Here is a 27,211-nt window from a genome sequence, read left to right as displayed (position 1 = left end):
AAACTGAATCGACGAGGAAGACGCCTCCCTCCCCTCTCCACTCCTCTAAAAAAAGGCCACCATTGTATGTGAAGAATTACCATGGATACTGCCGGCGCACTGTAAGCCTTTTAGAATTATTAGCATTCCTCTCTACCCTGAGCACTGTAGCAAAGCCGCTCTCTTTACGGTCAATCCGCCTTGAGAGAAACAACATTTCTTTCATTAGCAACTACAGGAATTTCCATCTGGCTGGGAATTAATTAAAGTCGAATTATGGGCCGCGGCAATATTGGCCTACTCAGACAAACTCAACAACGCCCGTGGAGGGTAAGAATGAATGTGGCCTTGTTAATGAGCAGGATACAAGGCAGGCCACTTGTCAGAGACACTAATTCAGAAGTTATTACTCACTCGTTATGAGACAAATCATGTCATATTTAATAGACCTATTTATAAATGAGCCGAAGTGACTGAACGGCTTTGGCACCATTATTGCTGATTCAAGAAACATATAAAGCTAATGGAAACAGCTGAAGCATGGCTTTCATATAAAATAACCTCAAACTTCATGTTATATTTCCTGATTTTGTCATGTTGATTTTCGATTACATAAACCACCACGAGGGGATTTTTTTTTCCAGTCATGGTTTTGTGCCGTGGAACTGCTGTTTAGAATATCATAGAGTTCATCCGTGAAAGAATAACTGGAAAAAATATGTCACTAATGATCTGGCAGCACACGCAGCCTTGCTGAAATACACGGAGCCAAGCAAATCATAAAAAAACTTTTTTCTCTATCCATTTTAAACAGGTCAAAATACAGATCAGTTTCCACGAGAAAGGATAAATCTAGTTACATTAATCATATTATACACAGCACAAAAAAATGTAATGCAATATAGTGATTACCAGCTTAGGGAGTTTCTACACTGTGTGACTCGCAATCAGAAGCACGTAATTTGAAAATAATGCAACAATTCTATCTTTGTGAAGGAAGGTGTCGGACACAATGTGGCTACTATCAGCCTCTGATGACAAAGGCTCTGTACCACAGAGCACCAGGGAGGCTCTGCTATCAGGCCCCGATACTCCTCTAGCCCTTGGCACTTCCACCGATGCAGAAAAAGTAGGTCTGCGTAGGCCTCAGTGAGATTCCACGGTGTGTGCCAACATGGCTAAATGAAAACATCCCCCTGGAGTGTACGCAGACTACAGTTTAAGTTTCATCTATCTGTGTCATTCCAGGTGCAGATTACAAGTAAACAGCTCTACTGAAACCAAAGTGACATTAGGCTGTAACCAGAACGCACGCAAAGTGATAGAGATATAACCTTTATGCAGGTGTGTCTTAGTAATAACAACACAACAAATCAAGTAATTTCTTTTATACATTTATTGTATTTCGACTGTTTCCATGTGTTTTATTGGCAGTTAGAAGAGCTACCTGACATGGGGTGTTCTTCATTTCCTGTGAGTGATCAGGAAACCTGGACAGGGCCCTGCTGATTAAAGACAGCAGTTAGGATCAACTCAATTCAATTTGTTTGCCTTGTGCTCTAAACTCTCAATAATTACGCTAAATGGTTACCTTTGTAACTGGTTGTGGCCTGGGGACTCCTAACCAGTCGCAAAGCTGATTCCTATGTGGCCGAACTGTGGCGAGGTCGCTTTCCCTGGAAAGGAGCATGGCAACGTTTTACATACTGCTTATAGCCAGTTTATTTAACAGCTGCCTCCAGTATGACTACTTACCAGTTAGTGTCACTTAGCAAAGTCATGGCATCATCCAACACCTCTGGATCAACAACATCATCGTAGGTCAGAAGCATCTCATACATCTGGCTGGCTGTGGTCTTTCTTATCTACAGTTGTGAGAAATACAAATTAGAACAAGAGTCAAGAGCTATTCCAGCAATCAGCTATGCTTGATCCAAACATATAAACTGAGAACTAGACCTGATGACAATAATCATCACCCTGCATGTGTCCAAAGCCACATGCATATCAATTCATCCATTCATTAAAAGCGAGCACGTTATGCTCACATTTATTTTTATTCTTGGACTCTACTTGAGTAGCTTTGCATGATTCACAGTTCAAAAGGATTCATATATCTAATACTAATACAGTTCTGTTGATACACTGTCTGGAGGAAAAAAAGCTGTTTTAGCTCCTCTTGCTTTGAGGCCCCTTCCTTCTGATAGGTTGCCTCTCACAAACAAAAGCTTTGATCAGCAGGTGGGTGGGGCTTATGTGCTCACTGCCAGGGCTTTTCAGAGCAGAAGAAACTAGAAACTGTGTTTAGAGAAGTCTGAAAGCCAATTTTGCACTCTGTAACAGCGTGACAAAATAAGGAAAAGCACAATAGGTCCCCTTTAGTCCACTCAAAAATACAACGTGATGGGGCTCTAGTTTTCCTTAGAGCTGGCTATAAATATACAAAAAACATAAACAAAGCTGAATGTACAGTAATTAGGTGTTGAGATCTTTCCACCTGGATGAAACTGTTGATCAAAAAAACCCAACAATCCTGCTTCAAGGATAGCGGTGCACGCTCCAAGTAAACCTACCACAGGAAATGAATGGCAGAGCAGCAGCAGCAGCTGGGACAAAACCTTCTTTCTCACCTCACCTTGGAACTGGATCAGCCCACATAAACTGGGAAACACAAACCGGCATAGTCAACATACATTTAGCTTTAGCGATTTGCATCATGTGTGCATTTATCAGTGAGACAGAGACTTACACTGATATACATGCTCGCAGCTTGGAAATGTCTTTGGACTTCTTGAATTCTTTGCAAAGGGCCAAAAGGTCCACACAGAACGGATGACTAAGAAAACACAGGCAGAAAAAGTTTAGCTCTGACAAACATCCACATTTAGTTTAATACAAAGAAAGAAAAACAAATCACAGCACTCACTTCTCTTGCATGGTGAATATTTCGAAGCAGCTGTTAGCAAGAATCTGATTGAGCATCTTAAGAAAGGAAACGGACACTCTAAAAGGAAAAGAAAAGAGAATATATGCAGCTTTTACAAGTGTAATGTACTGAAAACAGGACAGATAAAAAAAAGCCTCACATCATCACGTACCTGTCATTGTGAAGATTGTCTCTGAAGATCCTCAGCAACGTTTCTCCAAATTGTCCCAAAGCAGCACTATCGCTCTGAATCAATTTCAGATGGTCAAACAGAGACTGGGAAGAGAAATGCACCTAAACAGAAACAGAAAAAACTAGTAAATATATATAAAAAAATAAATAAAGTGTTATTGTAAAACAGTATGATGTCACAGTGAAGATGAAGTCTGAGCTTTTTGTATATAAAACTACATCATTTTAACTGATCATACATAATAACACCCAAGTTTTGGCCACTGTAAGGTCCGTGTCTATAGTTTAATGCTTGTTCCAAATGGAAAAAAGTGTCTCACGGTGTTTAAGAGACAATAAATTCAATAAGACAGGACAGATTGACAACCCAAGAGTACGTGTACATGCAGTACAAAAACACTGCCGTGTTACGACTCTTTTCCTGTCATTCAAAGGCAAAGGTAGGAAATGTAAATAGAAAAAAACTGAGAAAAAACAGAAACCTGGACTATAATATTAAAATTACTGTGAAGTTATTGCTGAGCGAGTGCAAACTTGAGGAGCCTGGGAAAGAAAAGCATCAGATATTATCAGACCACAGCGAAGAAAGTGTCAAATCTTGACATTTGCAAGATAGCAACATAATATAGTTGCACAATGCCCTATAAACAGAGTTACTAAGAAACTCTTGGCTGAAAATCTCATCCACATTAATGCACATATATACACATAATAATAACAGTTTTTAATGTTTCAGTGGTTAATTTTCTGTTTTACACCAACTTTTTTCTGTTGTGTGGCTGCTCTTTTTCAGGGTCATGTGGGCCATCTACGTCCACACAATTCCTGGAAAGTTGGTAGATGCTTCATGTCTCTCTGGCCTGTGTGAATATGTGCCTGTGGTGTGAGAACAGTATTCTTGGCCCATGGATTGATGCAGTCTTGGCTCAGTTTCCTAAATGCAACCCTGTGCAAACATATCACTACTTCTCATCTCTGAGGATGTATCTGCAGTAAAAACCACTGGAAGACCAGGACGAGAGCTTGATTGCCTCTTGGGGAATATATTTAGGCCACCACTGGAAGACAAGTTTGACTTTACTGGCCCCACTGCTGCTATTACAAGCATTAAACTTATTTTCTTTAGTACATCTATAAACACTAAAAGCTAAGAAATAACCTAACTGGCTCCAATTTGTGTGTGCAAGTTCTCCTCCGAGTGATTGGTTTTAACAGGTTAGGTCATAACAGACGAAGGGGGGAAACTTGATCAACCCCAGCTGAGTCTCCCGACTGACGTTGAGTAAAATATTAGGACAGGAAATTAGCTAAACTCCAGATACAACCTATGGGATGTTCCCATTTTGAATCTGTAGGTAAGTCTGACTCACGCTTGGCCATAAAAAAGACAAGACGTAATCAGGTGGAGATGAGTAACATAGCTGGTATCAATGACTCGATGGACTGCCGTAAAGGCAGGTGTTATACGTCAGACACGAGATCAGAGTGCATCAGACTGAAAGCTCCCCCTGCTGGTCTAAACTCAACCTGAGTATCAACACAAATCTTATTGTGTGTTGATCTTATTGTGGGATGTTTAATGCTGAAAAGTACATTTCTATAATAAGCCACTGCTTTATTCTACGCACAAATATCATTAAACATCTACTGGACTTCATTAAAAACACAAAAGCCCACAATAAGAGGTGCTAAATTTGTCCCTCTTTTCTGAGACGACTGAGTTCTTTAACATCTACCGGATGATGTCTTTCGAGTCTGTGTTAGCCAGTGCGATCCCCTTTGCTGTGGGAGCAGACTCAGGGTAGTGGACAGCCACAGAAGCAGGAAATCATTCCTACCGGTGATCAAACTTTACAGCTCAATAGGTGAAAATCTCTAAATCCCTCACTGCCAACCTTTTAGACGTTTACAGATTAAAACTATCACCCATCTGCACATAACAATGTAAAGATTTGACAATATTCAACTTCTCCACCTACTGTGGACTCTGTGATTCCTCCCACAGACACGGTGAGCCCCAGCAGAGTGTGGTACTGATACTCAAACAATCCCAGCAGCTGGGCGATATACTTGAAAGCGTGAGATGGAGCATTCCAGTTCAGAGTGGTTGTGGTCTCACTGAAACACAGAGCAAATGGGTCACAGATCAGCAAATAAAGCTGTCATCTACGAAACACTGTTAAACTGCATGTGCATGTGCCAAAACCGACCAAACACAAAAGGCTGGTTAAAATTATAGCAATTATTAAAGCTCCTAAAGCTACTGGTTAACTGTGGTAGTGACTCACATGGGGAAAATGCCCAACAGCTCCTCTCGGTGGGGAATGTGAGGTACTACAGGATCTGTGCTGTGAAGGAGGTGAAGGAAGATGGTGCCAGCGTGGGCTCTGTAGCGATCAATCTTCTCGGCAGATTGCTGGGCCAGGCAGCACATCATACATTTCACCCTACATACATTAGTGTGAAATAAAGACAATGAGCACTATCACTATTCTCTCACAGTTGTGTTTATACAAGTTTTGCTGCCATCAAGACTTAAGAAAAAAGATCTTGAACTACAAGAAGCTCAAAGGCAACATTGGATATAATTTATATGACAACAATAAACAGTAAAAGTAAAGTTGGAGAGCCTAGAACATACAGAAAAAACAGAACATATTTAAATAATTAAAGATTCGTACTCACATGTCTGCTGAAAGGATTTCTGGAGCACTGCTAGCCACCAGCATAGTCACATCTTTCAGACTAGTCATTGCCGCCTCTCTGACCCTGAGCAAGTGACACACACAGTATATTTAAATGGCATGGGCTTGAATAAACCCCACCACTTTCTATTAAATCTATCAATCTATTACTTTTTTTTAAGGTAATCTAAATGGACTGGAACTTATATAGTCGTTTTCTACTCCATCTGGGCACTCAAAGCGCTTTATACTACATGCCTGATTCACCCATTCACTCTTACTCATTCAATCACTTTTTTTTCTATGCTTAAGTGCTTTCTATCTAATGTTACACACATTCACCCTCTGATGGATTCATCAAGGGATCAAACCAGGGGATCAAACCACCAACCTTCCAGTCAGTATTTGAACTGCTCTACCTGCTGAGCTACAGCCACATAAACAACAGAAGACCGTTGCAGTTTTACAGGATTCTGCAGTTTTACAGTCAAATTAGTTTCATGGCTAAAGGGCACAATTTGTTTATGTGAAATGCTGATCAGGGTGTTTATTCAAAACTTAAACACAAGCAACTTGTGAATTCTTGATTATATATGATGAAAATAAGGGAAGGACTGTCTTCATTCAGTGTTATTACGAAAGAAAAAAAAAAGATTGCAGGTAAACAAGGAAGAAAAGCGATTCAAGAGAAAGAAGAAAATAACAAGATTACTAGACAGTGTAAAGCAAGCAGCCCATCCCATGTTGGAGACAAGTGACAAGCCTGGTGACATTCCAGGCGTGTCGGTAACCGTGGCCTGGAGCTACCTGTGACATGGGCACGTCCCTTTGTGGAGGGACAGAAGACCAGACGTCTCAATGGGGAAGAATTCTTCCTCCCCGAGGCGGTTAAAAGAACATATGTGCCTTTGAGGAGCAATTTCACTCACCAGGCCCCGACATCCCCTCTGCTGTCGGTGGTGTAATCGACCATACTGGAGAGGAGAGTGCCATACACCTCATCTACATTTGCAGAGCACAGGGTAGAGTCTGGAGAGCCTTCAGCACATGCGCCTGCTTTCACACTCACTCTGGTGGAGAAAATGAAAAACAGTTTGCAAATCAAAACATAATTTAAAAGGACAACGAGAAATATACACAAACCACAGCAAAGAAATTAAATTTGAATTTTGAGGAAAGATGCTATCGAAGAAATGGCCAGACATGCCCTTCAGGTCCTGCAGGTATAGTCGGCCAATTGTTTATTTTAGCACCACTGTCTACATATCCACGTGTTTAAACTAGCAGGCAAAGAGCCGAGGACAGACAAACAAACATAACAGTGCACAAATACACACCAAAGAAACAACAGGGTAGAAAAAAATGTAGATAGAAGATGAGAAGGCAATAAGCGTGTGCATATGAATACTCACTGAGCTACTGATGTGATTGCATCTCTCCTCGCCTCAGTAAAAGTCCCTTCCTTCTGGGTTTCAGCGCACAGCTGCCGAAGGCCTTCAATGATCTATCGCAAACACACAAACCAATTTATACCTAAAATGCAGAGACAGCTAGATGGAAAACAGCTTGAAAATGAAAGTGTGGACACACTTCAAACACACCTGCTTCAATTTGCCATGGATCATAAATTTTGGCAGACAGCCGAGGGCCAGGGCAGATCCGCAACGAGTGAGCATCTGTGGGTTGTTAAGCCCTTCAGTGTACTGAGACACCAGAGCATCTAAACATGTAAGGACACGGACATGTTACAGACATTAACCAAATCATACAGATGAAATCCATATTTGGTTATAGAATAATGAGAAAACCATAGCTAAGCTACCTTGCATTTGTGGGTCAGCCTGGCCTGGACTGGCCTGGTAGTACTCCTCACACAAGGCAGACAAGGCTGATACAAGTGCAGCCTGCAGACACAGGAAAGGGAAGGCCAGAGAGTAGAAAACAGAAAATAGTCCACAAATAAACAAATGGTGACAGTATTTGATTCCACAGCTTTGAAAATGACCAAACTAGTACACACTCTGGTGGAGCAACCACTTTACCTTATACTACAGATACCTGTGTTTTGCTCTATTGATTGGTTACAATAAACAGATATAACTGACGTATAAAAATGAGCATCATCATTCTCACTGGTTCCTGGAATGACCTCAACATTAGAGAAGAATGAAAAGGCATTAAGCTTACCATAATGCCATCCTTTGCTCCACTAGAAACAAGATGAAGAGTCTTTATGGTGTCGTCTATAATCCACTGCCAGCCAGCTGTAACATAATACATACTGTTAGCTGTGATGTTGGAAAAAAAAAGAAAAGCAAAACCTCAGTGCTGTAAAGAACTGCCTTACTAATGATGGGGTCGTTCTTGAAAGGCATTTTGGACAGGGACAGCTTTTCTATAAGACTACAAACTGTGAAAAAATAAAAAACAAACAATCAGGAATCGTCAGCATGTCATGCAACTATTTTTTAAATTCCAACTTTGAATGTAAACTTACTTGCTGGTCTCATCAGCTCTCCACCAAAGCCCCTATGTAACAAAATAAACATAATTGTAATACGAGTAATATATTACTGATCTGCCATACTGCAAAGCTAAACAGATTATTTCAGCATACCTGTACTGTTTTCGGTCGTGTAGCTGAAAGTGGGCCAACAAATTTAAATGAGCAAGAAGAGCAAAGTTTGTTTAATTTGAAGTCAATCTTGAAACTATTTTTAAGTTCATGCACTTACCATTTGGTGAATGTTCTTTAAAGCATCCACACATTCTGGAGAAATCATGTCCACCACAGTCCTATGGGACAAATACAAGCCCGATTTTAATAGTGCCATCATTTAATGTGCCAAAGGCTTACAGGGCACTGTCAAAGCACGCTGCTAAAACAATTACATGGACACTTTGAAAACACATCAAATCGTTATGGGTTATCTATATTGATAAGGACTCAGTAATGTGTTAGTAACAAAAAGATGCCATATTCAGGGAGTCCATTTTACTGAAATTTGTATGGCCCGATGTGCTTCCATGCATGCCTGACAACATCAGGGCATGCTTCTAATGAGATGAAAGATAGAGTCCTGGGGGAATCTCGTCCCTGATTTCAATCAGGGCATCACTGAGATCTTGTACTACCTGGTGGCATCAGATTGACCAAAATATAATGTACCAAAGGTGCTCTACTGGATTTAGGTCAGGTGATTGTGGGGGCCAGTCAAGGGTATCATCGTCCTCCAGGAACTGCCTGGACACATGAGGTCGGACATTCTTGTCCACCAGGAGAATGCCAGGACCCAAAGCGCCAGTATAGGGTCTGGCAATGAGTCCAAGAATTTCATCCTGATACTTAATGGCAGTCAGTGTGCTGTTGGCTAGCCTGTAGAGGTCTGTGCATCCCTCCATAGATGTGTCTCCCCAAACCATCAATGACACACCACCATATACTGAATGATGTCACAGGAATCAATATTTTCCTTGGCTTCTCCAGATCCATTCACGTCTGTCATGTGTGCTCAGGGTGAACCTGCTCTAATCTGTGAAAAGCACACGGTCCTGCCAAATGTGGTATTTTATAGCAAATGCTAATTGGGCTACGAGCACGGGGTGCTACAGGCTGTAAGGCCCTTAGGCCAGCCTCATGAAGGCTTTTTCTCATTGTTTTGTCAGAGATATTCACACTAGTGGCCTGCTGGAGGTCATTTTATAGGGCTCTGGTAGTGCTCATTTTCTTCCTTCTTACACAAGCAGATAGGCGGAGCAGATATCAGTCCTGTTAAGGGGTTAACGACCTTCTACGACCCTGTCCAGCTCTCTTACAGTAACTGTCTGCCTCCTGGAAACTCCTCCATGCTCCTGAGACTGTGCTGGGTGATATAGTAAATCCTTTGCCAGTGGCACATATTGATGCACCATCCTGGAGGACTACCAGTGAAACCTCTGCAAGGTCCAGTGAGGTATGGCCTCATGCTAGCAGTAGTGACACTTAAACTAGCAAAATGTAGAAGTGGTCTGTAAAACCATTCCTGTGTTGGGGGTTGTGTCATTGTTTCCCCTCTAGTGCACCTGTTGTTAATTTAATTAACACCAAAGCATGAGAATCAAACCAACAACCCCCTCTGCTACTTAAACGACCACTTTAATATGCCAGAAGTTTAACTGACTTAATGCTTTACTCTGATTAAAAAGTGTTTTTAACCCGTGTACATTAAGGTTTAAAAAGAAGTTTCAGTTCTAGACCAACCCTAGCTAATGCTACTTTTATTGTGTATATAAAGCCTACCTGTTGGTTTGAAGGCCCACTTTGTACAGAGCATGTGTGATCTGCCCGCAAGCCTGGATGGCTCCATGCCGGCCATGGAGATCAATACCCACGGCCATTTTCAACAGCTGCGGTAAAACTGAAACCGAGCAGGGAGGGGGAGTATAAAATTTCCACTCTTTATTTTTAATTGAAGGTTTCATTCAGTTTCATAAAGCATTTAGCAGTTGAACTAAAAGACAAACATTGACTGAGGAACAGGTAGGGTGACATTGTTTACCTGTTGCTGCCATATAATCAGGCACTTGAGGCGTCAAGTTGTGGAGAGCTTTAGTGGCAAGCTCTCGAATCATACTGCAAAATATATACACAAAGATAAATAGATAAATAAATAAGTGAAAACAAAACAGTGTCCTTTTCACATTTGGCAGCATTATTAATGCAAGTACTTACCCATCCCAGTGGTTGATCTTCATAGCTACTAAATGGTCGATCATGGATTTGGTGTACTCTGGGAAACCTGCTATATAGACACTTTGAGACAAGTAATAAAAAAATAACAACACACATAACAGTTTTATGCATGTTTTGGTAACCAATAGAATGCAAACATCAGTTTAGCCACACTTAAATCACATCTGCTATCACTGTGCTATGTTCCTTCCTCGTTCTGTATTCATTCATGCCCTGAGGCTAGCATCTTTATTCGTTTTCACCGCTTAAATGTTTACTAAGTTGGTGACACATTCCTGCCAAAGGTGCAGATTCTTGTAAAGGCTAAAGTTTTTCTGCACTGGCTTCAATATACACTTTATCAAATGTGTATGTGTATATACTGGGTTATAATATTAAGATTTTTGGTGCCGTTACAACTCAGTTACCTTAACCCAAGGTCATGTGATGATGTGATGATGGACTGTACACTTTATGTAAAAGGTTAATTTGAAGCGAGTGAAGAGTGGAGCCCATTGACATAGCAAAGATGAGGTGTGCTCGTGTTGTGGCAACTTGTCAATCACAAGGTAGCCACTCCCTGAAGCATGCCATGGTTTACTGTCTATTTCACTCTGAATAAGACTGCAGTGCACACAAAGACCAGTTTGCTGTACTGAAAAGGTCTTGAAACTGATTAATCAAGAAATAAGGAAAGTGTTTACTATAGTATAAAATGGAAAAAAGTGTAATTTTCTTATAGACATAATAAAGTGTGACCTTATTTTGTCATCAGTCAAAGAAGAATCCAAGATTATGACATTTCTGGACAGGTTTCTCTTTTTAGAGTGGGAGGCAGGGTCTATCTTCTAGAGCAGCGGTCCCCAACCCCCGGGCCTCGGACCGGTACCGGTCCGTGAGTCGTTTGGTACCGGGCCGCAAGAGTTGAGGCTCGGGTGTGAAATGTATGGTTTTCAGGGTTTTTATCGGTTTTCAGCGGTATTTTGTTATCGTTTTTATCATTAACTCTGTTTTCCTTGGTCTTTTCACGTGTGTTATGAATAAATCTTCTTTTTTTCGGTACCGGTACTAGTTTTATTTTGTTGTAATTATCCGCGACACCTTAAAGGCCGGTCCGTGACAATATTGTCGGGCATAAACCGGTCCGTGGCGCAAAAAAGGTTGGGGACCGCTGTTCCAGAGAGAGAGTACACAACCCACTTTTGGCCCGAATGATTTTTTTCTTGCTTGTCACTTATAGTGAGATAAGATATTTTTAATTAGGGACAACACACATAAACAGTAATGTTAGGAAAAACTGAGATTTAATTCTGTGCTGTGCCAGTGTGAAAAGAAAATGTATTACCTGTTTACAACATTTATTTTTTAGGCTACTGTGATTTGTGCAGTGTTTCTTACCTGATGTTCAGGTAGCAGTTGTTGAGATTACCAACTGCATAGTAGTCTGCTGTTGTTAAGATGTCAATACCATGAGGAAATGTCCCCTATTGAGACACAAGAAACCAAGAAAGTGCTGAGATGTTTCTACTGCATTTCATTAATTAAAGGTTGCTCATATTATTAAACACTGAGCTCATGATTATGAGATAGAAAACACACAGTTAGGTTCCAAATTCAAGAAACGATCTCACAGAGTTATTGCTCGAGGTCTACTTGCAAATCAAGCTTTTGCTGGTGCCCTGCAGCCATACTGGGAGGCTATTTCTTTACTTAAAAGGTTCTCACTAACAAGGCAAGTTTGAGCATGAGCTAGATATTTGGCAACAAATAAGCTTCAAATCACAGCGATTCTGTTAGTCACAATGTTCATGTAGTCAATACTGAGGTCACAAACCTGTCTGCCGACATTCTCCTGGAAGGCAGCCTGGGACAAAAAGAGACAAAATGAACTGCTGTCCTGTAACTGTATGTCTTAGTTAGGAAAGCATGGGATGTCGAAAAGAGAACTTACAGATGCAGCTCTGCGGCAGTTAACATTTCGATCAAACACAGCAGTGATCAGCAAAGCACTGCAGAAAGACACAAAGTATATGTTAAATACATTCAACCGCCACCAAACGTGTTGGAGAAGGTAATAACTTTTTCTTGTCACAGGGCGTTAAGTAAAGATGAATCAGCCTTCTTGTACTTTGTTTTTATAATTTTTCTGCTTGACGGATACTTCAATTTTAGAAAATTCTGTAGTTAACGCTTAAATACAGTTTTTATGCATATGGAATTAAAAATATACTAATATAAATGTTAGACTGCCCCATTCCTGTGAAATTAACCTCAATCTTCACCAACAGTGTACAGATTCTTATGAGCGCACAGATGAGTCAGATGCTAGGTTTCAATTACATCATTATTGCAAACTGTGATTGTGAACCACAGATTCTCAGCACAGACGGTAAACCATAATATGATTAAGCACGACTGCCTTCTGACGTAAATATCCCCACACCACGTTTAAGTGGGGGCCAACCTGTGACAGGCTGAGACTGACTGCTGTTGTCCTTTTTCCCTTCATGTACCCAGCTTCAGCAAGATCCCAGCATGGAGATTTACCAGCTGCCCAATTTGGCTATGCTAACTGCCCTCACCCTGAGGGTTTAGAAAACAAACTTCCTGGCTGAACTCTAGACATAAAGCTTACTCTAAATTACTTTTACCACTGCTACAATTAGTATATAGTTTATTTATTTAAGTTAGTAAGAATACAAGTGCATGAGTGTGCCCCCAAGCCACTGACAAAAGTGAGTTTTCTGTGAATGTCATCAAGCTTTGATGAATAGAGCAGGAACCAGCTTGTCTTAGCATTGCTGCCAAACGGCGACCGAAACCTACAACAGCAGGCGAAACCTGGCAGTCCTGTAGGCTAGAGAAAGGGAGGGTGTTGTCGCGACTGCTGATGATAATTTGCAGGGGTTCAAACTGACACTGCAGAGCTGGTCTGCACAGTCACAGGCCACAGGTCCATACATGCACACCAAGAAAAAGAGCTCAAGGATGAGATAAACCGTTACTATTAACAAAGACTGAACACATGTCAATGGGTGATGTCGTACTTCTCTGCATGGTTGCTCATTAGATGGGAAAATCTCCCGATCTTGGTTTTTATTTTTAGAGCTAGTTCTGATTTTAAAGTGAGGCATATAAAACATTTTACTCAGCAAGTACCGTCTGTTAATGTTCATGTAAAAACAAACAAACAACGATTTCAGTACTTCTTGCCATGCCCGTATAAGCATGCTGCATGCAAATGAAGTCTTAACTAAATGCCTGCAGTTTAACATAGCGGCTGCTGCAGCAACATGAGGGGAAAACATGCAGAAAGAAATGCACTTCTAATAGAGATAATGCAGTCTAAGGTAACAGAACATAAAAATCATTTTTATAAATTTGATGAGGATTGTAGGAAAAGACCAGATTTTGGTTCCTTGTTTTTCTAAAATAAATTTCCCTTCATGCTGCACCAGGGTTAAAAAATACTGAGATAAACCTTTCTGCACCAAACCTATAAACCTTCTGTTTTTCAGTCAAACACCAAAACAGAGCAAAATGTGCTCTTTAGCAGATATGCTAGATAATACTCCAAATGTCAACGTCCTGCAAACCAGGAATGCAGATCTTTAGATACTGGATCTCATTTCAAAACCGAAACGTAATATAAAAAGTTCTATGTAAAAAAAAAAAAAAGGACTATAGCCTTTATTTAGCATATAAAGCCCATGTTGTGCTTTTGCTTTAAAAACAACAACAACAAAAAAGTACTTTTCCCACCCACTGCCTCAGACAATTGGAGCTTTACTGAATCTATTTGATTTTTACAACATAAAAATCCAAACTTGTAGCCTATTCTAAATTGAACACATGAAAACATTATCAAATGGCGATGTATGTTGCCTGTGTGGGGACATGCAAGACTGATATGACACAGAAAAACTGGTTTGAGGCAGTAAAAACACCTTGCAGTTTCTATGCAAATTGTAATGATAATGTCACTCCTAACAGCTGCAATCAAATGACTTGACTGATTACTTGACATGTCACGTGCACCGATCTCTTGATTTCAGCCGGTTCTTTGCAAAATTTCTATCCTCCATTTTCAACTGTATTATATTAATTAGAAAGGTGTTTCTAATTCTTAAATGCATTAACTTTAAACTGCTCAGGAGGATAAATGCTGACTTTGCTTGAATATTAAACCGCAGCAAGGTACTGAAGGAATCTAATGAAACTGGAGATAATTCTCTAAGTAATTATTTTGCATTTTACTAGTGGAATAACGATAATAGTTTTCCTCTGGGGAAATGAGGTTTGTTATACATTTTCTATAACAAGTGAAATTACTTTGAAAAAGTAATTAATTATAGTTACTAGTTACTTCTTCAAAAAAAGTAACTGAGTTACAATATTCTAAAAGTAATTAATTACTTGAAAAGTAACTATTGCCTTACTTTAAAAAAAAAAATGTAACCCTCTGGGGTCCAGGGTATAATTGGCCATTTTTCACTACTTTTGATGTTTCCTCTACATTTCACCGTTAAAAACTATTTACTTTGCCTTGATTGGTATCATTGTTTTTCAGCACAACCTCACGTGTTTGAATTTACAGTTATGTTTTCATTTTGATATACTGTATTAACGCAATTGATCTAAAATCAGACAAAAAAAACATAAATTCCAAGTAGAAAAGGTCTTTTACTGTAACAACCACAAACATGTTTATTTAATCATATTTCATAACTTTAAATGCAAATATAAATTGCCAATTTTAAAATCATATGCACAAGTTTTGCAAACAACAAGTTATTTGCAGCCATTTACCTTTTACCCTTTTTAAAAAAACCCATTTCAAACTATTTACAGAACAATCAGCTGTTCTGCATTCAATAAGATGCCACACAAATTATTTGTGCCACTCCAAAAAAATAATTTCTGTCCACTATAAAGGAGAACATCACAGCTTGATACCTGCAGATAGCAGTCACCTCATTGCTCGGACACACAACACAAAACTATCCACAACACTACACACTAACTACACAAGACAACACATTAACTACACACTCCAAACACGCTAAACGTCACAAATCTCTCACATCTCAAAACTGGCTCTCTCTCTCTCTTGCCATCACTCCTAAAACTTCCCCCTATTCGTAAACAACCAAATGTCAGGTTGCCATATCATTTTTTGATTGGTCGACATTTTTCCACCAACTCGAAAGAGGTGTTTTTTGTTTGTTTGTTTTTTGGTCATAAGCAGAGAGTGCTTGCTAGCGCTGTCCTTAGACCGTAAACGTGATGAAACTATTGAGGAAAAATGCGTATATATTGTTTATCATGACTCTGGTTTTACGTGGCCTATCAACACAATTTAAAAACTGGTATATATCACCTTGTTGCTTTGTCATCTTTAAGTGGTCATGTGATTGGGTTACCACAACTACTTTATTCTTCCTCAGTCAAACAGCAGCACTCATGCGATTGTTTTGCCCCCTTAGCTCCAGGTGTTGTGCAAAAAAGTGATCGTCGGCCAGAAAGTGATTGCCGCCCGTGGGAGCGTGCCGCTGCTTAAAGCTGTAGCGCCCAGATTACTTACAGCTACTTCCGTGCAACTGATTATAGGTGCTGGAAGCTAAACACAGCTTCAACCGTCTGTTTGTTGAAAAATAGTAACGCGACCGCGCCGCATTTTCTTGTTAGTAACGGTAACGGCGTTGTAACGATAGGAATTGTAATTAGTTAGATTACTCGTTACTGAAAAAAGTAACACCGTTACTTGTAACGCCGTTATTCCCATCATTGCCTATGTGTAGCAGTGTTTCATGTGTATAAGGGAAGGTTACCTGGCAATCTGAGTGACAAAAGGTTTGAGCTCCTTGGGTTCATAAGCCCTCGCAAAAGACCAGCAGACGTAGCAGGCAGCATCACGCACATTGGAACCAACACTGCACGCTCCTCTCTTTTCCTCGTAGATTAGGGACTTGATAATGAGTGGCACAACTGCAAGCAGACACCGCAGTGAGATGAAAAGTTGTCAGAAATGTCCAAAATATATATTACACAAACTGCATGAAATGTTTTTGGTAAGCAAAGATCACTACTTTATCTTCACAAAGCTTGACTTTTGCAATTCCAGATTAAAGGAGAGTAATACAACATGAAAATAAGCTAGCACCAGTTCATAAGACTTTTCAAGGTCAGATTATGAACAATATAGTAAGTGCATGTTATTTAGGATGATTATCAAAATAAATCTGTTTCATAATAACAGAACATTTGTTTTAACAGAAAATAAAAAGGACTAATAGGAGAATAAATGGCCTGCCTGCTATTAAACTTTATTTAAAACTTCATATACATTATTTGTTCAGTTGGAACCAGAAAGGGGAAGAAGGATTGCAACCCCCCCCCACATGTAAATCATTGCTTGAGGCTTGACTAATACCAGGTACATCAGTGTTGCCCGAGGGCCTTGCTGTTTAGATGAAAGCTCCACCCACAGGTGAGACAACTCCTCAGAGATAGAAACTCACCACACAACAAATATCAAACACATTCATGATCACACACACGTTCACCCACTCTGAACTCCGAGCACGTACCGACGGAGGTGTCCTGACCAGAAAGTGCCGTGCGGCGTGAAGCGTGGAACAGCCCACTGGATAAAGAGGATAAGATACTGACCCTTTGGCTAGAGAAGGTAGGGTTTGTTTTGTTTTTTTCTTTTTTTGTCTTTCTTTTATTAACACTAAACTTATTTTCAGCACTCTATCAAAGCATTTCTTTGCCAATGGATAAGACTGACTGTGATTTGTAATGGTGTTTCTAACCATTTTTATTGGCTGCATAAAGGGTAGGGATAACTGTGCACCTGCTACCTCTTGATCCTAATTAGTCCCTGCTCAGGCTGCAGTAACTGAGCCACAGGTAAATATCTGAGCTCTGCAGACAACCTTTTAACCAGGTCTAAAATACTTATTTAGACAGCAGACAGACAGCCTTCTTTAAAGAATATCATCTTTAAAAAACTAAACTTACCTGATCTCACTCCATCCAGATTTATTTAAAAAAAACAAGTAAGTTTAGATCCTTTATTTTGTTTTTTGTTTTTGTTTTTTTAAAGCTGTATTATAATGAAAATAAAGACTTGTTATAAGAAGACTTTCGAAAGACTTTTACTTCTTAAGAAGGGAGTGGTTTTGCATGCTACCACAGTTGGGACAGAAACTCGAGTGGCAACTTCTTGCAACAGCGCATGACAAGCAGGTTCCTCTGAGTCCGCCCACCAACACTGAACTTACAGCTTTAGGTGATGATTCGTTTCAGAAGCCTGAAGTGCTACAGATGCCATCCTCGTTTGCAGACTTACTAATTGCTGATATTGTTCAGCTAGCGTGAACGCTGTATCACAAGAAAAACTATTAAACAATTACTTCCAATACTCATGCGTCTCCTGAGCTGGTGAGCTCATCAAGTGATAAATTCATCCCGCAGGTGTAGTCATGGGAAGCAGGTGGCTGGTGGTTCCCACGCCGACAGCGCAGAGTTTAGTAGATTGAGAGCGAGAGAGGGAGCGAGCTTGTCTCTACATGCCCTCGAGGTTTGTGCTAGAAAGTGTGTAGTCTAACTGTCTAGTGGATTAGCGACTCTCTAACATTAGAGGCGTGATGAGCAAAGCAATCGCAAAACCGACTGTCGAGTGAAAGTGCGAAACATGTGGAGGTGTTTGCAGGCTGCCGTCAATCAACCAAAACGAAACTAGGACAGAACTGCATCTATGCAAACGTGTGGCAACATTTTTGCATATGGTAGGCTACTTTACATATTTGGGTATATTTCTGTTTGGTGTCCAAAGCACTGTGAAGTTGCAGAAATACATTAGCCCGAGGGCTCGGTGTTTTGTGCAGCTAGAGATTTTCTGGCTGAGCAGCTGAAGAAACGCTCACCGAAAAATCAACCACTTTTTACGGTAACCAGTCAAACAACTTGAGCAGGCTCATTACTTGACAGCAAGCTTGGGAATCTGGTACAGAGTAGGGTTGGGCATTTGGATGGATTTACTGGCCATCGGCAACTGGCCTAGTCCATTGACATTTGTGACTTTTTTTGTAAGACGGGTGTGTTTTGTTTTTTTTGCCGATTTATTGGCATGTTTACTTTAGAATAGAGGTACTTCAGTAAAATCTAAACCATTACTAAATCTCCAACTATGACACGCTATACTCTTCTTTCAGAATCAAGATGGAGACTGTTCAAGAACGCAAGCCAAAAAGACCCCACTATATTCCCCGACCACCAGGCAAGCCTTTCAAGTACCAGTGCTTCCAGTGCCCATTCACCTGCAACGAAAAGTCCCATCTTTTCAACCATATGAAATACAACTTGTGTGAAAACTCCATCTCCCTCGTATCACAGAAAGGTGGGCAAACAGCTAGACAGATGAAGGCAATGGCAAAAGCAATCCCTCCTAAAACTAAGGATTTAACAAATGCCCAACCAGCAGTTCAGAACAACACTCCAGAGAAGCAGGGAGCTGAAGAGAAGAAAGCTGAGAGCACAGATGACACAGAAAAGGTCGATGTAGGGTGTGACAGTCCAGTCATCAAGGACAGTCAGAGTGCAGCAAATCCAAATATGGTTTCAGAGACACAGAGCACGGAAAGCAACGAGGAAAAGGATCAGACGCGCCCATCTGCCTTCTCACCTGTCACACCCAACCGTGACGGAGCAGAAGCTTTCAAGACACCTGTGAAGCAGACCGAGGACTTGCAAGCTCCTGTTCCCACTTTCAACCACCCACGCTTCCCATGGAGCACGGTTTCATCATCCATTCCCTTAAAATCATTCGCGCCTCTCTTGGTTCCCGAATATTCTCCTTATCTCCAGCCTGATCGGCCCCTATATCCACCTTACTATCTTCCAGGAAATCACCATGTGAATGAGCCAAACTCTCCTTCCTTTCAGGCAGATTTTCTGGATCCCCAGAGGCCTATGGTACAACAACCAGTGACTCCAGCTAACACTTCCCCATTTCCCTCTTTCCCATACAGGTACTGCCATCCTCTTCACCCAGGGCACCCTCTGCCTTACACTCTGTACAGACCCCACGAGCTTTCTATGCCAATTGCAGGACACAGATATATTCCTTTGGATATGTATGGCCCAACTTTTGGCCATAAAGACTATGACTTGTACATACATTCACGTGCCAGTCTGAACCACCCACACACTTCTACACAAGCAGAGAGCCACCACGGGCAAAGTGGAGACAAGGCAACAAGGCTGAGTCCCAAAGAGGGCAGCTCAGCTCTGGGATCCCCTGACAGACCCAGCCAAGCTCACATCATCCAGCGAGACATCGAGGCGCTGCAGTACACCAACATCAGTGAGTCACAGATCGGCCCACAACTAGGAAACACGTCTACAGCGGTGCAACACATCAAAAATGACTTAAGACCAGAGGAGTGTGCAGAAATGTCAGCTCAGCACGTAGACAGAGGGTAAGCAAAATTCAAAATTTTGGATGTATTAATTTTAAAAACGTTTTTGTTTCTATTATTGTATTGTTATGTTGTGTACATTATGGTTTTGGCCTTTCCGTTTCAGATTAGCTGCGAACAGCAGATTTTCCTTCATGTCTGATTCTGATCCACATCCTGAAACTTCATCAGAGCGTCATGAAGTCGACAGCACAGATGATATGGCTCCCCTCAACCTCTCAACAAGAAACCAAGACAAGGAAAACATTCAGTCTGTCGACAGACTGAGCTGCTCAGACACAGTGAAATCAACAGAGCATGAGTCGCCCCTGAACCTCAGCCTCAAAACTTCTCAGACCAGCCCTGTATGCAGCTCTCCAACAAGCACTTTAGAAGATCTTCAGCAGAGCTCCATTGAAAAGCTGGATGAAGAGCCTTGTGACCAGAGGCAGACTGCAGCTCTAGCACTCTGTCAGCTAGCCATTGCAAGCTCTGCAGCGTCTTCACGTGACTTCAGTACTATAGACGAGCCCTTGACAGATTCCACAGAAGCTAAAAGTCCTGTTTATCAAGAGAAGAGCAAACAAACGACCAGGGCCAAGGCAACAGCAATCAAAAGACCACACAGTGGAAAGGCTGAAAACAAATGCCATAAACCCAAGAGAGTAAAAGCGCCCGGACGGGTTCTGAGGAGGAGATCTCGTTGCTGCTAACAACTAAACTCTGACTATAATAAGGACCATCTCTGATCTAAAGTCTAAAAGCCTCATTGATAATGGACTTCTTATTGTATTGATTTAGCACTGAAAGATTTGACTGTTTTAGCCAATAGCACTGCTACAAGGTTAAAAATGTAAAATGTTACACTGTTCTTTTTTTTTTTTAATCTCAGAAATGACTTGAAAAGGTGATGAGCAAATTTTGCAAGTTTTCTAAAAGTTGAACAATTTTGTAAAGCAGACAACTGTAAATGTCATGTCATATGTATAAAGATGCTTAATAAAATAATAAAAGTTGTTTACAGTAGTCTGTGTATCATACATTAAGTATTGAGATATTAAATCACCTACCATCTGTCAATCTGGAAGGCAGCAGCAGTCCTCTTCTACCCAGTTCAGCAAGTGCCAGGCAGCCTCCATGCCAAGCGTTGTCTGTTTCCTGGAAGCTTCAGGATCAAAACACATGCAAAGCATATCAAAACGCAGAACATTGCCCCTCTATGAGGGGTAAGTAACAGAGAGAGCCGAAATGCCCCAAGCATGAATGTACCTGAAGCAGTCCAGCACTGATCCAACCACCTCATCTGCCAGCTCCTTGGGAAGCCTTCCAGTCACCCTCCCAATGCTGAGGGGTTAAACAACATAGATTACTGTAACACAACAACTCTTTCTCATGATCTGCTTTTGACATGTCAAAATACCAAAGACAAGCAGCAACATGGATGCGTTTTTATAAACAGTTCAGGTTTTTCAAGTGTCATATAAAAGGTTTGTTACCCCTTTGCTGCAGACCAGCGCACGATTGTTTCCTTATCTTTCAGTCCCAATAGCAGATGTTCTGTAGAATAACATGCAAATCAGATTTTTTTATTTTATTATTATTTTTAAATGTTTTGTAAGGACAAACATTTTAAATTAATTGGAAGCAGAAACTTACCAATAACAGTCTCCACTTCCTCGGGAATGTCGTAGTCCTCCTCCTGTTCTTTTGTCTCCACTTCAGAGGTCGCACCAGTACTGTCTGCAGCCGATTGGGACATGGAAAGGTTTGCTGCTAAGGATCGGTTGCCTCTCTGATACCTGAAAATTTTGCATATTACAAAAAGGCACACACACAAAATGCATTTCTGTGTTTCTGCTTATTTTAAAAACTAGCTGGTACTAAATCTGACCTCCAAGCGGCCAAACGGGGCTTTAAAAAGGTAAGGCCGAGCCTCTGGGTTAATTTGACACCAAGCTTCCTCAGCATGGCCTCGCTGCTCTCTGACAGATGCTTCTTTTCCAGACACTGTAGAACTGCAGGAGCTGAGGAAATTTATTTATTAAATTTATTACATGAGCGAACACACAGGAATATAAAAAGTTTGTGGAAATTAATACTTAGATTGAAATATTTTCCAGGTAGTGAAGCTATTAAACAATTAGTTAAACAACAATCACATGCCAGTTATATAAGAGACAGCATGTCAGTGATTCTTTTTATTTATTTATTTTTGTCCCCAAAATGAGACTGTAGAGCAGGGGTAGGCAACTCCAGGCCTCGAGTGCCGATGTCCTGCAGGTTTTAGATGTGTCCTTGATCCAACACAGCTGATTCAAATGGCTAAATTACCTCCTCAACATGTCTTGAAGTTCTCCAGAGGCCTGGGAATGAACTAATGATTTGATTCAGGTGTGTTGACACAGGGTGATGTCTAAAACCTGCAGGACACCGGCCCTTGAGGCCTGGAGTTGCCTACCCCTGCTGTAGAGCAAAGTCTTGCTTCTTACTTTGTGCATGAACAAAGAAAAGGAACCTACCATACTGCAAGAGGTCATCTCGTTTTCCATGCTTGAAGAGCTTTGCCTGTAACATAGTTTGTTTTTTTTAATGCAGCTGGTACATAGCTGCACTTTTAAGCATCTCCCATTAACCACAAAAACATGTAAGCTTGAGTTCTGAAGTCTTGAGACTAAATGCACAGAGCCAGTTTTGAATGCCCTAAGCAACACCTTGGCTCCAGGTTCATTTAGCAAACATTAAGTGCAAAGCGACGCTTTTTAAAAACATGCTATACAAGTTTACGTGCCAATTATACAACATTCATGTGCATGCTTGTGGGATCCATTAGATCACCTTAGATTAGACAAAGTGATCTAAACGTAGCTTATCAATGAAGGTGTAACATGGGAAAAAACTTCTGTTGTCTTAAAAAAAAAAAAAAAAACAAGAAACGTTTTTCTTAAATCATTAGATGAAATTGAATTAAGTCACTTGAAGCAAGAGATCCCACACATGCAGCAGGTGCATAACACACCTGCTAAAACCACACAGGCTATTGTGTGAAGCATACCAGTCATGTCAGCTCTTGTAAGTCCCCCTCGACAGGTTTTTATACAAACAGACTACACTGTCTTCAAACACACATACACACACAGACAAGTATGCACACAACATACAGGCTTGAGTGTGAGCGCATATGTTTACCAGAGACTGCAGAGCACCATCCAACACCACAATGTTTCTTAATGATTGATCATTGGTCTGGGATATAGTGGCTAGATTCCAGTCCAAAAAGTCTCCGAGGCGCTTCTGTTTCACATCAGGGCGAGTCACGAACCTGCAGAGTCATGTAAAATAAGACAACACCATGAAAGACCAAATCGCTGACACTAAATATAACAAGAGCAATCTTGCCCTCTACTGGATAAAGACCTGATTACAGATCAATAGTTTTAAATTGTTTGTTGGAATTTACTTCGAATCTGAGATATATTTGTAACCAGGGGCAAAATGCTTTAGTAATGATCTTGTATGGTTTTCAGTAAAAAACATATTTTCACAAACATAAAGATGCAAAATTAAAAACATCGTAACTGTGTTTTTTAGCTTAGCTTTGAAGCAACACACTGTAAAATAATTAAGATTATGGTCATTTGAAAAATACCCTGGTTTCCACTAGACTGAAAGTGACTATGATGTCAGCAGCACCTGAAACACACACCATATCTTAAATCTAATACTGCATGCTACACTCTCCACTCCAACACACAGATGTCTAATGGAACAAATACCAGAAATAATTTATTAAACAGCAGGGGGAAACATTATTAGATCATAAAAAACTAAGTTTAAAATAAAGTCCATAAGAATTTGAACAATGTAAATCACTAAAAAGATTTTAAGTCAAAGAATCAACATGTGGTTGAACTGCAGACTTTCAGGTTTAACTCAAGGGCTTTGACAGAAATATTGCCTCGACAATATTACTACACTCTGCTCAGATTCAACCAAATGCAGGTGCATATATCCCACCTAATGCTAATGATAAGCTTGCTATGAGCGAAATCCATGCGGCCACTAGCAAACAACAACCTGTACACACTGAGGCTGCATTTATTGTAGCAGGTGACTTCAACCACTCCAACCTAAAGACAGTATTAGCTAAATTTTATCAACATGTCTCCTGCCACACAAGAGGGGACAACACAGGACAATGTGTATACAATTGCAATTCCTTTTCTGATAACATATTTTATTCTGTTATATATAGTATTTTATTCTATTCTATAGTATATAGTATCTTATTCTTATTATCTTATCCTACTCCAGTGTTTTTCTTAATTTTTGCTACTGTAACTTTAGACTGTTCACTTTCTGCTGTGGTACAACAAATTTCCCATGTGTGGGACTAATAAAGATTATCCTTATCCAGGACAGCACGGTGGCACGGTGGCTAGCACTGTTGCCGCACAGCAAGAAGGTCCTGAGTTCAATTCCCCCATCAGGGTCTTTCTGTGTGGAGTTTGCATGTTCTCCCCGGGTACTCCACTAGGTGTGAATGTGCGAGTGAATGGTTGTCTGTCCCTATGTGTTGGCCCTGCGACAGACTGGCGACTTGTCCAGGGTGTACCCCGCCTTTCGCCCTATGACAGCTGGGATAGGCTCCAGCGCCCCCCGCGACCCTGAAAAGGATAAGCGGAAGCGAATGGATGGATGGATGGATATCCTATTGCTGGAGCCTACACGGTAACGCCCCTCCCCCACCTGGGACAGTCTGATCACCTTTCTTTGTTTCTCCCCCGAATATTCACCACTCATCAATCGTGTGAAACCATTAGCGAAGACAATCAAAGTGTGGCCAATGGGAGTAGGTTGTGTACTCCACGACAGATTTAAAAACATGGACTGGAGCATGTTTACCTCTCAGGTATGTTACTAAAAACACTGTTTAACTTTAAGTGTCTGTGTGGTATTTGTCCACTTACTTTGATACCAATACAGATGCAGCATTTCTTGCACTGTCGCTCACAACTAGATAAGACTGTGGAAGAAAAAAAATAGTGCGATTATTCATACTGTTTAAAAATACACAAACACATACTGTATTATGCAAATTTGAAAAAATTGACAAAAATCTTAAATGACAAGATTAAATCTAGTGCCAATATCACACTGCTGGATTTTCTTGTTAAGGAATCTCTGGTGGATCAGTTTGTACAGGAAGGCATATATATCATCAAAAATCAAGCCGCAACACTACATAGCGACTCCCAAAGTGTGGGCCGGGACCCCTGGCGGGATGCAAAGGCACTGTAGTAATAGAAATTCACCTTAAAATTACTCTCAGATATGTACAGTTAAATATTTCTATAAAATTAGTTTATGTATATAAAAAACTGGTAATATGAGATGGTTTACTCCTTATTCTGACCTAATTTCACTACTCTTGTACTGAAGTTTGTGTCTCAGTGGAAGGTGGGTCACACATTGGCCTTAGCACTTTACATATGACTGAGTAGCATTAGCTATCTATAACCAACAGCCTTTGTTATGTTTTTTAAATAAGTTTTTCAAGGAAACACATCACTTTCTTTCTTATTTTGATTTGAGTTAAAAATTTAAGACTAAGTGGGCCCCATGCGATTTTCTTTTTTAAGTAGGCCACAGCACTCTTGACTTTGGCAATGGCTATGCCAAAACATAAAAACATCATATCACTTTGGTATAACTAACCTTGGCAATAGCTAGAATGCGATCCATGATAGGCTCTCTAGCCTTACCACCATCTGACTCGAGGTGGCCATCCAGACGAGAAAGATCGAAGGGTATGAGGCAGGTCATAGACAGCCATAACAACAACATGTACCGAGTTTCCCAAGTCTGGAACAAGTAAATAAATAAAGATCAAAACAATATACACTATTGCCTATAGGTATATGTAACTGATGCATCAGTGTGAAGCTATTATTTTTCCCTTTAAACTAAAGCCTCACCTCAGAGTCACTGGGATCCTGTCTGGACATCAGGTCCAGAACTGGCTGGACATCGGCCACCTCATGAGGAAAAAGCTGCATGAAAATTTTATAGCCTCTGACCTAACCAGAAATAAACAAACAACGTGCAGGATTAGTGAATCTGCTGCATAAGACATGCGTGAGTGCAATCACATTGCGGCTTTTATTCAGTGCAGTCAGGAGGTTTTTAATGAGAAAACTGACCTTGCAGATTACGTAGAGGAACTTGAAACACAAATGAACCAACGAAGGTGGAGACTTTTCACTCCTTATAAAGTCCAGTATCATATTTAACATCCATTCTAAAATAAAAAAGGAACAAAATAAGGAAGGAAGTGTTTTTATAAACTGCAAGCTCCTTTGACTTTTTATAAACTGAGTGATTTTATTTGTAAATTAGCTGTTGTAGTGTACCTAGATGAGGGTCCAGCAGATGAGGCTGCTCTTGATATCTGTTCATTATTACTGCAGGGAGAAATTAGCAGACCATCACGTCTCCAAACTAATCACTTAAAATTGCTTATCTTGGGGAAGCTGATTTATTTGTGACCGTCTCACCTAGGAACCTCTCTGTAGTAGACTCCCTTGGCCCCAGGTCTCCGTGGACCTCCGGCAGGCTGGAGATGAGGGCTGTGGTCTCGCCTCTCTCACTGAAGCTGCCCAGCACACAAGTCTGCACAATAGCGTCCGCCTCTCCTCCTCCTTCACCACCGGAAAACCCATTCTCCGTCTCCGATAGAGGCATTATCGCAGACCTTTAGCACGAGTATCTGTTGCAAGTTATGACAGGTTTAGCTAGCTAATATTAGCATTTGTGCGAACAAATAAAAGCGGAAAGGTGGAAATTATTCCAGGAAACTGGTGAATTGAATTAAAACATATACTGATAAGATGCGTAGGAGGTTCAGAGAGTATACGCGCGAAATATGGCAGCTCTCAAAATTACATAAACTTCACTGGACACAACTATTGTTGATGTCTATAACGATGCAGCTAGCTGTTGTAGTCGTACCCCGCCCCGGTACGGCAAGCGAGATGGCTCACGTGGTTAACAGGGGCGGAAAGAAAAGTCCCAGGTCACGTGTTCTCTAGACCGTATTAATGCAGGATATGTTTACTAACCTTTTACTAAACAGTTATTTGGGCTGCTGTGAAGTTGACCTAATGATGAAACATTTCTATCCAAATGGGATTGTTTTTCTTTTCCATGCCTCCATTCACAGGGAATTAAGGTGTGTAAATGTAGTGTGTAAAGG

The 27,211-nt window shown here is 40.7% G+C and overlaps 2 protein-coding genes across 3 annotated transcripts; one reads left to right on the top strand and one right to left on the bottom strand.

Moving 5' to 3' along the window:
* Window positions 1–1,360: 1,360 nt before the first annotated feature.
* Window positions 1,361–27,012, bottom strand: tbcd (tubulin folding cofactor D). Of its 2 annotated transcripts, none has more exons than XM_082529881.1 (39): window positions 26,514–27,012; window positions 26,370–26,420; window positions 26,160–26,257; window positions 25,935–26,036; window positions 25,675–25,821; window positions 24,927–24,982; window positions 23,146–23,278; window positions 22,479–22,524; window positions 21,851–21,983; window positions 21,616–21,758; window positions 21,456–21,516; window positions 21,229–21,303; window positions 21,030–21,124; window positions 16,324–16,480; window positions 12,444–12,501; window positions 12,327–12,356; window positions 11,891–11,976; window positions 10,493–10,573; window positions 10,320–10,393; window positions 10,061–10,178; window positions 8,517–8,577; window positions 8,399–8,421; window positions 8,279–8,310; window positions 8,129–8,191; window positions 7,969–8,045; window positions 7,604–7,685; window positions 7,383–7,501; window positions 7,194–7,285; window positions 6,711–6,851; window positions 5,783–5,866; window positions 5,386–5,544; window positions 5,077–5,215; window positions 3,078–3,199; window positions 2,906–2,983; window positions 2,729–2,815; window positions 2,553–2,640; window positions 1,735–1,844; window positions 1,571–1,655; window positions 1,361–1,484 (listed from the first exon to the last, which is right to left on the bottom strand). In XM_082529881.1, exons 1-39 carry the CDS (start codon window positions 26,698–26,700, stop codon window positions 1,461–1,463), a joined length of 3,597 nt encoding a protein of 1,198 aa, XP_082386007.1. In that variant the 5' UTR covers window positions 26,701–27,012; the 3' UTR covers window positions 1,361–1,460. The 2 variants fall into 2 exon arrangements, with proteins under 2 accessions (XP_082386007.1, XP_082386008.1); XM_082529882.1 differs by having other exon boundaries at window positions 1,361–1,481.
* Window positions 16,968–20,985, top strand: znf750 (zinc finger protein 750). Its single transcript, XM_082529883.1, has 3 exons — window positions 16,968–17,180; window positions 18,715–19,980; window positions 20,087–20,985. Exons 2-3 carry the CDS (start codon window positions 18,722–18,724, stop codon window positions 20,670–20,672), a joined length of 1,845 nt encoding a protein of 614 aa, XP_082386009.1. The 5' UTR covers window positions 16,968–17,180; window positions 18,715–18,721; the 3' UTR covers window positions 20,673–20,985.
* Window positions 27,013–27,211: the final 199 nt, after the last annotated feature.

This window comes from Aulonocara stuartgranti, assembly GCF_965226115.1.
Source record: "Aulonocara stuartgranti genome assembly, chromosome: 4".
Lineage (NCBI taxonomy): Eukaryota > Metazoa > Chordata > Actinopteri > Cichliformes > Cichlidae > Aulonocara > Aulonocara stuartgranti.
Note: the sequence above shows the minus strand (reverse complement) of the source record. Positions and strands in the feature narration are given on the sequence as shown.